The sequence below is a fragment of the Protobothrops mucrosquamatus genome, unplaced genomic scaffold (assembly GCF_001527695.2).
Source record: "Protobothrops mucrosquamatus isolate PMUCROS unplaced genomic scaffold, P.Mucros_1.0 scaffold_151, whole genome shotgun sequence".
Classification (NCBI taxonomy): domain Eukaryota; kingdom Metazoa; phylum Chordata; class Lepidosauria; order Squamata; family Viperidae; genus Protobothrops; species Protobothrops mucrosquamatus.
In genome coordinates, this window is record NW_015386227.1 from 253,640 (window position 1) to 265,238 (window position 11,599).

An 11,599-nucleotide genomic window follows, 5' to 3' on the forward strand; every position below is an offset into this window, starting at 1 on the left:
AAATTGTCCTTAAAAATCCCCTAAAAAGCCCCGCTAAAATTCCCTAGGCCAGACCCGCTTGTTGGAAAAGCCATGTCTTTAGGGCGCGGCGGAAGGAGGGGAGATCCGGGATCACCCGGATCTCTGGGGGTAGTTCGTTCCAGAGGGTGGGAGCTCCCACCGAGAAGGCCCTCCCCCTGGGGGTCGCCAGCCGGCACTGGCTGTTTGTTAACACCAGCTCTGAGAAGCTTTATGTTGGTAAGTGAGTCTCATCCTCAGTCCAAAAGAGCTGCCCAATCTTTCCTTTCCCAAGCACCAATATGGGTCTGCCACAAATGATTACTGAAAAAAAATCCATGGAGATGGTTGGACTCTCATTAGTTACACACTACAGGACTAACAGTAAAGCATAATGGGAACTAATCTCCAATAGACCAATAATTTTTCCACTTGTAAAACAACAGTCTGGGTGCTCTTGATAAGGGGCTCATCAAAAAAATGAGCTACCCTTTCTTCCCAAATCAGGTTTGTATGATAGGTATAATAAGCATAATAAATAGCTTTAGCTATTTTCAGGTAATCTTCAAGGGAGGAGTATATCATTAAAAAGCTGTATCCTTGGACAATGTACCTTATACAGTACATTGCAGAGCTCTTTAAGTGACTTGTCTGGACAACAAGTCCCTCAAGGCTCCTGAGTGATTTCTTTGGAAAGATTTCACCATCCACCATCAACCTACAAAATACCCTCCCCTTTTCCCATCATGGTTTCCGAATAGAGAAGGTTTACATTAGTTTCCTCACCTAAATGCGAATGTGTCCGAAAACAAAAATCAAAATTATCCTGCAAATCACCGTGTTGCTCAATCGAACATTTCAGGCCCTGTGGAAATACAGCCAGACATCAAAGCACAGACCAAGCAAGGAGTTTTGAAGAAGTACAACAATTAGTAGGACACAACTGAAAAGACAGGACCTCAGGCTGAATCTCCATTCTGTGATGCACAGCTAGAACCAATAGCAGGGATGCAATCAGTACAAAGGAGGCCAATCAGGAACAGCATTTCACTCCATTTGGAGCATCCCAGTGTAAGTGTGTGCCAATAAAATGTGGGTTTTTCCCGCTTCTTATTCAAAATCAAATGCCTGTTCCCATTTTCACTCTTAGTAACCCCTAAAGAAACCCCCAAACTATTCAGGAGACTAATTTGGACCCACTTCCTGGTATATCTTTCAAAATGCAAATGAGAGATTTCTGGGAGACCAGATGTCCTGTCTTTACCCTTAAACCCTTCATTCCTCTCTCTGGGCAGGATTTGATTAATAACTAACACAACTAAACAACAAGAATATGTCTTTCTAATACATAATTTGAATAGGTGCAAAATTAATTTCCCCTTCCTTTATCTATTACATAAATGGAAGTGTGAACGTGGGAATAGAATCATAATAAAATAAAAATGAAATAGCTTAGTTCAAACATCACACACACTTCCATGTTTTGTTCTAACCATGGTTGGTTGAAAAAACCAGAGGTCTAGTGCATATTATCATAAGTCATAATATTTGCAGATTAGTTGTGCATCCAGACTGTGTAGTTTGCAAACTTTGATTTAGGGTTTAGCATTACATTAACTCAGCTGCTGTTAACTCGAGCACAGTTCAAGCAGACCATGGCTTAATATAAAGTATGAACTAAGCCATGCTGTGGCTTGCATCAACCTGAAATGACGTTATTTAGCAACCTAGAATTTTGCGGGAAAGAGTTAAAAAGCGCTGCCGGGCCTCCCACTCTCACCTGAATTGTCTTGCGTATCTCCATTAGCCGCTCCTCAATCTTATGCTGTGCGGTAGGCATAGGAGGATCACGTGGAGGATCCACACTTGCCTGAAGAGAGAGGAAGAGAAAATACACAAAAATTGCTAACTCATTTGTATGGATCATCACTGAAAGAGCTTTCCCCCCCCCCCAAGCTGCTGTTGTTAAAAGAGACATCATGTATCTTGCTCAAATCCTCAGATCTTTCTCCTTACTTTTATAGCACTGCTATTTTATATCATTCTTTTATTCTTATTTTTTTTCTTTTTCCTATCACAGCACACAAGATTTTTTTTTCTCTCTGTCTCTGGATTTTCCTTGCAAATTCAGTGAATTGCCCAGTGGAAATGTTCACCCAAAGCAAATGTAAAATTAAAAGCTTGGGATGCATTTCATTTTGGTACAGATCTCAGAGAGGAGAATGTACTAAAATTATACTGGAAGTGTGGTGGAATAGAAAATACAGCATTAATAAATTTCTCCTGTCCTAAGTCCACATTCCCAGGAAAAACAAACTCTTTCCACAACTACAGAAACATTTGGCTATAAAGAATACTGATTAAAACACAGGAGATAAAACTGAACACCCAGCAAAGTAACACATCAATTCCAAGAAGACAGCCCTTGATTAATTCAAGAAGCTATTGTCTTTGTAATGCTAGCCTCATGACCTCACCATTCCACCCTCACTGAACACATGACAAGTCAAATACACTGCTGTAAACCACCTCCTAATTTTATTGAATTCATCATATGTATACTGCAATTTGCACACAGTCTGTATACAGAGGGGGACGCCTAACCCTTTCCAGGTTTAGCAACAGCTGCCTTCACCACAATAATAACCAATGCACACATCAGTAAAATTAAGGGTTGGTTACTGATATAAAACAAACTTTGGGGAAAATTGTCACCTTGTGACAATTTGCGACAACTGGCACCTTGTGACAATTTGTCATCAAGAGTCATCTTGTGGGAGAGATGAGCGGCATAGAAATTTAATAAATAAATAAAATAAATTGGGAGAGGAATTTTTTTCTTTCAATGGGATGGGACGGAATTTAGTACAGGTAATCCTTGACTTACGACCACAACTGAGATCAAGATTTCTGTTGTTAAATGAGACATTTGTTAAGTGAGTTTTGCCCCCTTTTACGACCTTTCTTGCCACAGTTGTTGTTACTGCAGTTGATAAGTTAGTAACCCGGTTGTTAAGTAAATCTGGCTTCCTCATTGACTGCTTGTCAGAAGGTCACAAAAGGTGATTGTATGTCCCCGGGACACTGCAATAGTCATAAATGAACCAGTTGCAAGCATCTGAATTTTGATCACACGATCATGGGGATGCTGCAAAGGTCGTAACTGTGAAAAACGGGCGTAAGTCCCTTTTTTCAGTGCCACAATGTTACCTGAATGGTCACTAAATGAGCTGTTGTAAGTCAAGGACTATCTATAATAAATCAGTTCATATTTCAGTAGAATTATGGGTTGGGTACTAGTTTAAAACAAACTCTCGGGAAAATTGTCACCTTGTGACAATTTGCCCTCAAGAGTCATCTTGTAGGGGAGATGAGCAGCATAGAAATGTAATAAATAAAATAAATTAGGAGACGAATATTTTCCTTCGCTGGGATAAAATGGGCATTTAGTAAATCAAGGGTGACCAAGTATTGCTAGTTGGAGAAGACTGTTTTGTGACTTCACAAGGCAGGCAGAAGAAGACCAAGCGGGTTTTTTTTTTGTTTTTTTTTTTACCTGAGAGGCAGCAAAAGCTTCAGACAGAATTGCTCTCTCCTGTCTCAGTAGAGCATCAATAGCAATGGCTAGTTCCTGGGGATGGTCTTGATACTTGCTCTGGAAGGCAGGGCATAACAAGATAGAAAAGCGTAAGGCTGTACCCAAATAAAAACTCTTTATATTCTCTGCTGCCAAGAACACCAGACCTTTTTGGAATCACCACCTGCAGGTCACCTGGGTGGCTCTAGTGAAAAACGAGATATAGTCTTTAATTCTTTCTTTCTAGGTAGATCTCCACTGTTACTAACTAGGTTCTTTTTTCTACCTGAGATATGAAATCTCACCAGGATAGCTATCATGGCCATCATATGAATGCAGGAAAGGTCCACAGAGTCCCAATACACGCACACATATTTTGTCTCTCTTGGCCAGCAAGAATAAGGTTCTAAATTACCATAGGTCAATGCTTCTCAACCTTGGCCACTTTAAGATGTGTGGACTTCAGCATGACTGGCTGGAGAATTCTGGGAGTTGAAGTCCACATATCTTAAAAGTGGCCAAGGTTGAGAAACATTGACAGAGGTGGTTGCACTTAAAAAATGTCAACGTCTTTTATCCTTCAGTTCTTCCTCCTGTCTTGGTGTCTTGAAGAGAGGCTCCCATTTCATTCTGGCCCTTTCCCACTGTGCAGGCACACACACACATACATGTCCTACGCATACCTGTAGATGCAATTTTGAACGGCGCAAGTTGTGCTTGAGTAACATGTTAGCACTTTTCTCTTCCCCCAATGCCAGACGTCCGATCTGATCATCCAGTAAAGACAGCATGGTATGGAAAAGATAGCTGGCTTGTGAGGGGTCCAGTTCTACGGCTTGGCTCCTAAAAGAGCACAATGAAAAAAATGCAAAGCAAGACTCAGATGGCCTTGGCTGAGATAAAGAGAAAGTCACTGCCAAAAAAGGCATTCCCATGTAGTGTTGGCAGTGGGCAGCTAACGAGACTGTTGATAGTCAGAAAATGGAACCATAGCAAACCAGGTCTTATGGCTCTTGGGTCACAGTTTAGGTAATATAAGTCTCTGAGGAAAAAAATTGGCATCATGGTTAAGACACTGAACTAGAAACTGGGAGACTATGAGATCTAGTCTTGCCTTAACCCCCAAAGCCAATTGGGTGACCTTGGGCCAATCCTTCTTTCTCAACGTTGGGAAAGAAGCAAGGGAAAACCATTTCTGAAATCTTGCCAAGAAAACTGTAAGAACTAGTCAAGTCAATTACCAGGAGTCAAGGTTTGAATCATCAAACCCATAATTAGGGAATAATTTTATGAATTTTCTGAACTTATAGCTAAGATAAGAAAGTCTGCAAAATGTACCACTAGCCTGCTTATTTACATGAAGTATAATATTCTTATAATTCTTATATTTGCTCTTCCTCTAACAATGGTGAAGAGAATATAACCTACCAGATTTTTAGATTAATAAATGTTCTTAGATCTTTAAATCCCCATTTTTAAGGATCTATCTATCTGACAGAACTTTTGGATGGGCTTCTCAAACTACTACTGCACTGTGATTCTTTGAGGTGACTGAATAAATATGTAGTTGTTACTACATCTGGGTAGTGCACTGCGTTTAAACCAGGAAATTGCTTCCTTTCCTCTGTAAGTGCATGCATTTTTAATGTTAATACAATTAGTAGACTTCAAACTTTTGTACAGATAGTCCAACTTACAATCACAATTGAGCTCAAAATTTCTGTTGCTAAGTGAGACATTAAGTGAGTTTTGCCCCATTTTACTACCTTTCTTGCCATAGTTGTTAAGTGAATCAGTGCAGCTGTTAAGCTAGTTGTTAAGTGAATTTGGCTTCCCCATTCACTTTGCTTGTCAGGTTACAGAAGGTGATCAAAAGACCCTATGACACTGCAACCTCCATAAATATGAGTCAGTTGTCAACCATCCAAATGTAAATCATGGGGATGCTACAACAATTGTTAAGTGTGAAAAATAGTTATTAGTCATTTTTTTCAATGTGGTTGTAACTTTGAACGGTCAGTAAATGAACTATTGTAAGGCAAGGAATATTTAACATTCTATCAGGGTCTATCATTTCAGAGTTAGCTGATACCACATGATGTATGTCAGAAAGACCTTCACTCATAGTTGGGGAAAAAACACCATTGTACAGAAAGCGATGTTGATAATAAAAACCAGCAGATCAAAGACAAATTACTTTCATGGAAATGACTATGACAGAAATAGCATTACCAGTTCTGCTCCTCAATCCAGTAGGCTAAATACTGACGCACTTCCATCGGTAAGCAGTCATCTGAGTAGAGACAATCTATCTGGTTCATGTGACTCTTGTCCAGCATTTGAATTCGCTGCCATTGGGACATGTTGGAAGATGCTGCTGAACTCCACACACCTAAGCAAGCAAAGACATCAGGAACCCTTTGCTAGAACACCAATCAACTGAAAAAAAGTAATCCTTTCGTATCACAAATGTTCTCTTTCAAAAGAATGTCTACATTAAGTACAAAATAAAAAATACATTTTGCACAGGATTGTCATATATGATGGCTTGTGCGTGGCATAAGTATGAAAAAGATGCAGAAATACAAAGGAGTTGCTAAACTAAAGCCCCTGATAACCATGGAAAAAGAGGAGAAAATAAGAGAAATGAGACCATGATTTTTCCTTCTGTGTGAAGGGAGGCAATAAAATACTGTAAATGCTATTGTGGTTAATTTCTGTAATTAGGGTGGGTTAGAGTCCCATTAATAGGAAAAATGTAGACATGCTGAGGTAGCCAAAGTAAGGTCATCCCATAGTGTTATCAGATGTGACATTCCAGCTGCAAAGTCATAGTATGATTTAGTTTGCTTTATCATTCCTATGTAACCTTTCTAAAAGAATATAAGAGCAATAGCATTTAGACTTATATACCGCTTCACAGTGCTTTACAGCCCTCTCTAAGCGGTTTAGAGTCAGCCTATTGCCTCCAACAATCTGGCTCCTCCTTTTACCGACCTCGGAAGGATGGAAAGCTGAGTCAACCTTGAGCCGGTGAGAATCGAACTGCTGGCAGAATGAGCCTGTAATACTGCATTCTAACCACTGCACCACCACGGCTATAACCCATAACCTTGCTTAGTTCCAGGCTCTCTTGTGTTCTTTTGGGCCAGTGCGCAGTTCATACTGTAGCTGTGCATGCCAGTGAAAATTACTTTGCTCCTTAAAGTTTTGGTTCCTTATTCAAGTGGGCATTTCTCTTACAAGAATTTCTTACCAGGTACTTAAAAAGTGTGTTTGCATGTGTTTCTCTCGCGCGCTGTGTGTGTGTGTGTGTGTGTGTGTGTGTGTGCGCGCATGTAATCAGTAGCCAGGTTTCAGTAAGGAGTTCCTTGCTGCAACTGATAAAACCCAATCTGTACATACAGAACTTAAACAAGTTCCTGTATAATGGGCCCATTTAGAACTCTTCACAAGTATCAAAAGGAAGGCATCCCATGCTAAGGGGCATGCCTAACTATCAAAGGGCATATGATTTAAAACACAATATTCCCTTGACATCAGTAGCTTTTTCCTTTTTCAGGAAGCTCTTTGTTGTCTTTTCTGTAATTGAGAATAAGAGAGCAAAAGAGAGCAAAGAAAAAAAAAGATTAAAGAGAGCAATGCAAATCAAATGAAAGCCTCATGAATGTAGGAAATACAAGGTTTGTTCTGTTTCCATATTCCGTCAGCATTAAGGCTAAAATAACTATGAGTTTCATAGCTGAAGGAAAGCAAAGGGGATGTGAGACAAAGGAAAAAAAATGTCAGAATGAGTCAAATGTTGTAAACAAACAAAGCAGGGAAATATCTGCACAGTTTTAGAAATCAGAAGGTCTTGACAGCATAACTCAGCTCAGTCCAAAAAGTAGTGAAAAGCAGAAAGCCTTTGCACAAATACAGGGGAGATCCTTGGTGCAGTTGAACTTAGATTTTAGACTTAGATTTTACTAAGGAATTCCCATTTTCCTTGATTATTTAAGGGACTAATTCTATAAGAATATTGCATAGGGGCTATTGGAAATTACAAACCTCCTTTGTAAATAGAAAGAAAATCTAACTAAAAATACTACTTCTGGAATGCAATAGGCTTTCCAAAGTTTCTAAATGGCCAAATAGCAAAAGAAATATTGGTTGGAACATGATGAAATCATTGAATCTACACAGGATCCTTCTTCTGATAATATGCCTCTAGACAGAGCTAATAACTGTGTCTGGTTTAGAGCTACAATACATTATCATGAACTTTGGAAGGGGTCCTATTTAGATAAATAATCAATTAACAGAACAAATCTATATGTATTTAGCTAGATATAATTCCTCTTGAGTTCAAAAAGGTTTTAACCAGGACTTTCCTGTTTTAGAATTTTCTCATTTCTGCCAATCAGATAATTGTCTTATAACTGCTTTGCTGTACAATATTCTGATGAAGTAGAGTCTTAAATTTGGGGGGGGGGGTTGAGTGATATTTGATACTTATTTAATTTGATTTTAATATAATCACCTACTCCAGAAAACAAATTTTATTTTTAGATTTTTATCCTGCTTTCATAACACAAGGCGGCAAAATACATAATACTCTATAAAACAAAATATTTTAGTTGATGAAGGTAGCAATTGTGTTTTTAATGGATTTTGAAATGTCGTGTATGGATTGGGCATCCTATTTTCCCTTATGAACAAGTCTTTAAATCTTGGCCTTAGTTGTATTATTATCAGGGCCAGAGACTTTTTTATGGTATAATATTTACAGTATAAAAAGATCTTACGTTGGAATTTTTATGTGTCAGATAAATTTTCTGCTTTCTGTGCTTCTAACATTTTTGTTGGTTGCTTACAAAAAAAGAAAAAGTAAAGGAACAAAGAAAGTGCATAAATGTATCAAGTTTCATACCGAACATTAAAATATATATATTTACTGTAAACCATTTGAAGAGGATTGTATGGGAATCAGTATTGAAATATATAGAATACCACACAGCCCACATGGTGCCTTGATGATGGTGTTGAACTAAAAGCACAGAGATCCAGGTTCTAATCTTTCCTCAGCTCCAAAAGTTCCCTGGGTGTCGGGCTCAAGCTCAGGGACAAGACAGTGCAATCCAATTGAATTCAGTCCTTTATTTGCTTATACCTAATGGACCGAATCTTGCCAGACTAAAGCTATAACCTTCTAACCTACTAGATATATCCTGAAAATTCTGAACCTCTTCTCCCCTCCCTCCTCCAGCTCAGGATTGCACATCTCTTGATCTGCATCTCAAAAATCCTCCCCCTCTGTTGCTGCAGATTCCATCATAGTGGGTGACTTTGGGCCAGTCACTTTCTCTCAACCCAACCAACTTTACAGAGTTGTTGTTTGGGGGCAAATTAGGAGGTGGGGTTACTTTAACTTCTATAGTAAATGAAGGATATAAATCAAACACAAAAACAAACAAATAAGAACAGCTAGTGTGGTGCAATGGTTGAGGCCAGAAACCAGATCATGAGTTCTATTCCCGCTTTAGGCACAAAATTGGTGAGTCCTCTTAGGCCAGGGGTAGCCAACCTTGGCTCTTTTATGACTCATGGACTTCAACTCCCAGAATTCCTGAGTCCACGAGTCACAAAATAGACAAAGTTGCCTACCCCTCTCTTAGGCCATCCCTCTCTTTCAGTTCTAGGAAGAAGCCAAAGGCAGACCATTTCCTAAATCTTTCCAAGAATAACTAAGTGGAGCCCACACAGTTGTCAGGAGGAATCTGACTGGACAGTCTGAATCACAAATTGTCCTATTTCCCCCTGGGCTCTAATATGAACATTGTTAGCAGAACTGCTAAGTTTACAGACAAGACAGTTCAGCTAAGAATCTGAAGAGATTGGGGTACTGTATAAAAGCAATGCATTTATCTAAACATTCTTTTTTTTATTTAGCACATATGTATTTTTGTTATTGTATTTCCTTTTATCTATTTTATCTTGCAAGTAGACCTCATATTTTAACCTTTATTTTACTGCTTTTGAAATCGCTCTGAGACTAATCAATAACAAACTAAAGCTGACTCAAAGGTAAACACACACAAAAATTAAATAAATTAGTAGATGTCAGACAGTCTGACCGAGAACAGGCAGAGAATGGTGTTATGTGCTCCTGGCTACTTTCCTTCGTGACCAGAGGCAAGCTCGCCTGACCAATAACCAGCCAAGACACAGTGAAGGCCTTTGTTTCGTTTATTGCAATAAGCGGGGAGAGAAGCTATCAAAGCTTGGTTCTCTCCAGTTTTAACCCAAAATATTTCTTTCTTTATACATCCCTTGTCCCTGCCGCCACATCCCTCCTCTTTCCCCATTGGCTGAGGTACTATGAGGTTACACTCTTTCCAACCGCCTCCTACATATTTCCTGCTACATACTAAATCATACATCACATGTACTATTTCATTATTATTTCACTAACTTCTATGCCGCCCTTCTCCCCACGGGACTCAGGGCGGCTCACAGCATATTAAAAAACAACACAAAAAACATTTCCCCTATAAAACCAATTAAAAACCAAATATATTTATGGCTGTGTCATTATTAAAATCTTTAAAAAATTATTCCCTATTTAAAATTCACCCTAGGTCAGTCCCGCTTGTTNATGTCTTGAGGGCGCGGCGGAAGGTTAGGAGATCCGGGATCGTCCGGATCTCGGGGGGTAGTTCGTTCCAGAGGGTGGGGGCACCCACAGAGAAGGCCCTCCCCCTGGGGGTCGCCAGCCGACACTGCCTGGCCGACGGCACCCTGAGGAGGCCCGCTCTGTGGGAGCGTACCGGTCTGTGGGAGGGAATCTGTGGCAGGAGGCGGTCTCGTAGATAAAATTAGGAGATAAAATTAGGAGATAATTTATGCAAGGTGTGTCAGTTAATATTAATCAATTAATTGCGCATGCTCAGTTGCCTGAGTTCTGGCCCCCTTTTTTATGACTTCTTAGAAAAATAGGTTCTTTCCTGTTTTGCTAGTTATCTTATATTACAGATGTTTTCTTCTTCCTTTTCCCACTTTTAAGACCCAGCTATTTTTGCCTACATATTTCCTTTACATCCTTTCTTTATGTTAACCTTTCCTCTTTCCCACCATAGCTTCTCTACTCAGTATATTTCCACTGCAGCAAATTCAATTTTAAATTTCTCTTTCAATATTAAATTTTGAAGATCTTTCTTTTACTTCTATCAATGGGAAGACCAGTAAATGGAACTGCAGCTCAATGTTTTCTTTTTGAAAATTAAATCCGAAAGCCAGGAAAAAGTGTTTAACGTTGGATTAACTGGCTCACAACAATCTGATGCAGTTTGCTGGCTCTGCCCAATTTCTTGAAAACGAAACTTAATTTCGCCACACCTCCAGCTTCTCGCTGAAACAATTCTTTGATCGACCTATACCCAGCAGGAATATCAATCAAACGAATCCTAATCTTTTTGTTAGTTTCACCATCAAACTCGTGTCTGACCCCACCAGCCAGTCCTTTAGGATCAAGCAATCTTGTAATCCTGCCTTACCCTCCCACATCCAGAGGCTCTATGCAGCACCCTACAACCATGGTTTAGACTAGAGTAGCTGGCTGAAAACAAGCCCAGCATCACCTTTCCAGCATCACAGCCAGCAGGAGCTTTTTGACTGAACTAGAAGGGAGGGTGGTGCCTTCAAAACCGCTGGTGTCCCGACTTCAAGCTTCTGCTTTATCGCGTCGGCTTGCAAATAGTCAAGCAGAAGCATCCACGATGTCGTGCAACTGTGGGTGCAGGAAGCGGGGGGAAAAAATGGAAAAGCAACAAAGCCATACTGAAGTTGAACCGATCAGCTCTATCAAATAAGGAAGCCGGGTGGACGGTAGCCGGGATATTCAGGGAGAAGCAAGCAATCAGCCCAACTTCGAAAGAAAAGATAGGGCAGTTTTCATCAGCGAATATCCCTCATTTACCGCTTTTCTCGAGAATTTTGCAAAAGCCTTCGGGCTTTGCTAAGGTTAATTCCACAATCTTTTGCTCC

At 39.8% G+C, this 11,599-nt stretch overlaps 1 protein-coding gene across 2 annotated transcripts in view; it reads right to left on the reverse strand.

The window, feature by feature from the left end:
- Nucleotides 1-6,114, reverse strand: part of STAT2 (signal transducer and activator of transcription 2) — a 30,610-nt gene extending 24,496 nt beyond the window's left edge. For both annotated transcript variants that reach the window (XM_015819859.1, XM_015819844.1), the window contains exons 1-5: nt 5,807-6,114; nt 4,258-4,417; nt 3,554-3,652; nt 1,778-1,867; nt 784-862 (exon numbers count right to left, since the gene is read on the reverse strand). In XM_015819859.1, the coding sequence (XP_015675345.1) occupies nt 784-862; nt 1,778-1,867; nt 3,554-3,652; nt 4,258-4,417; nt 5,807-5,937 (559 nt within the window). In that variant the 5' untranslated portion in view covers nt 5,938-6,114. The remainder of the gene's footprint in view (nt 1-783; nt 863-1,777; nt 1,868-3,553; nt 3,653-4,257; nt 4,418-5,806) is intronic.
- Between the last annotated feature and the right edge of the window lie 5,485 nt (nt 6,115-11,599).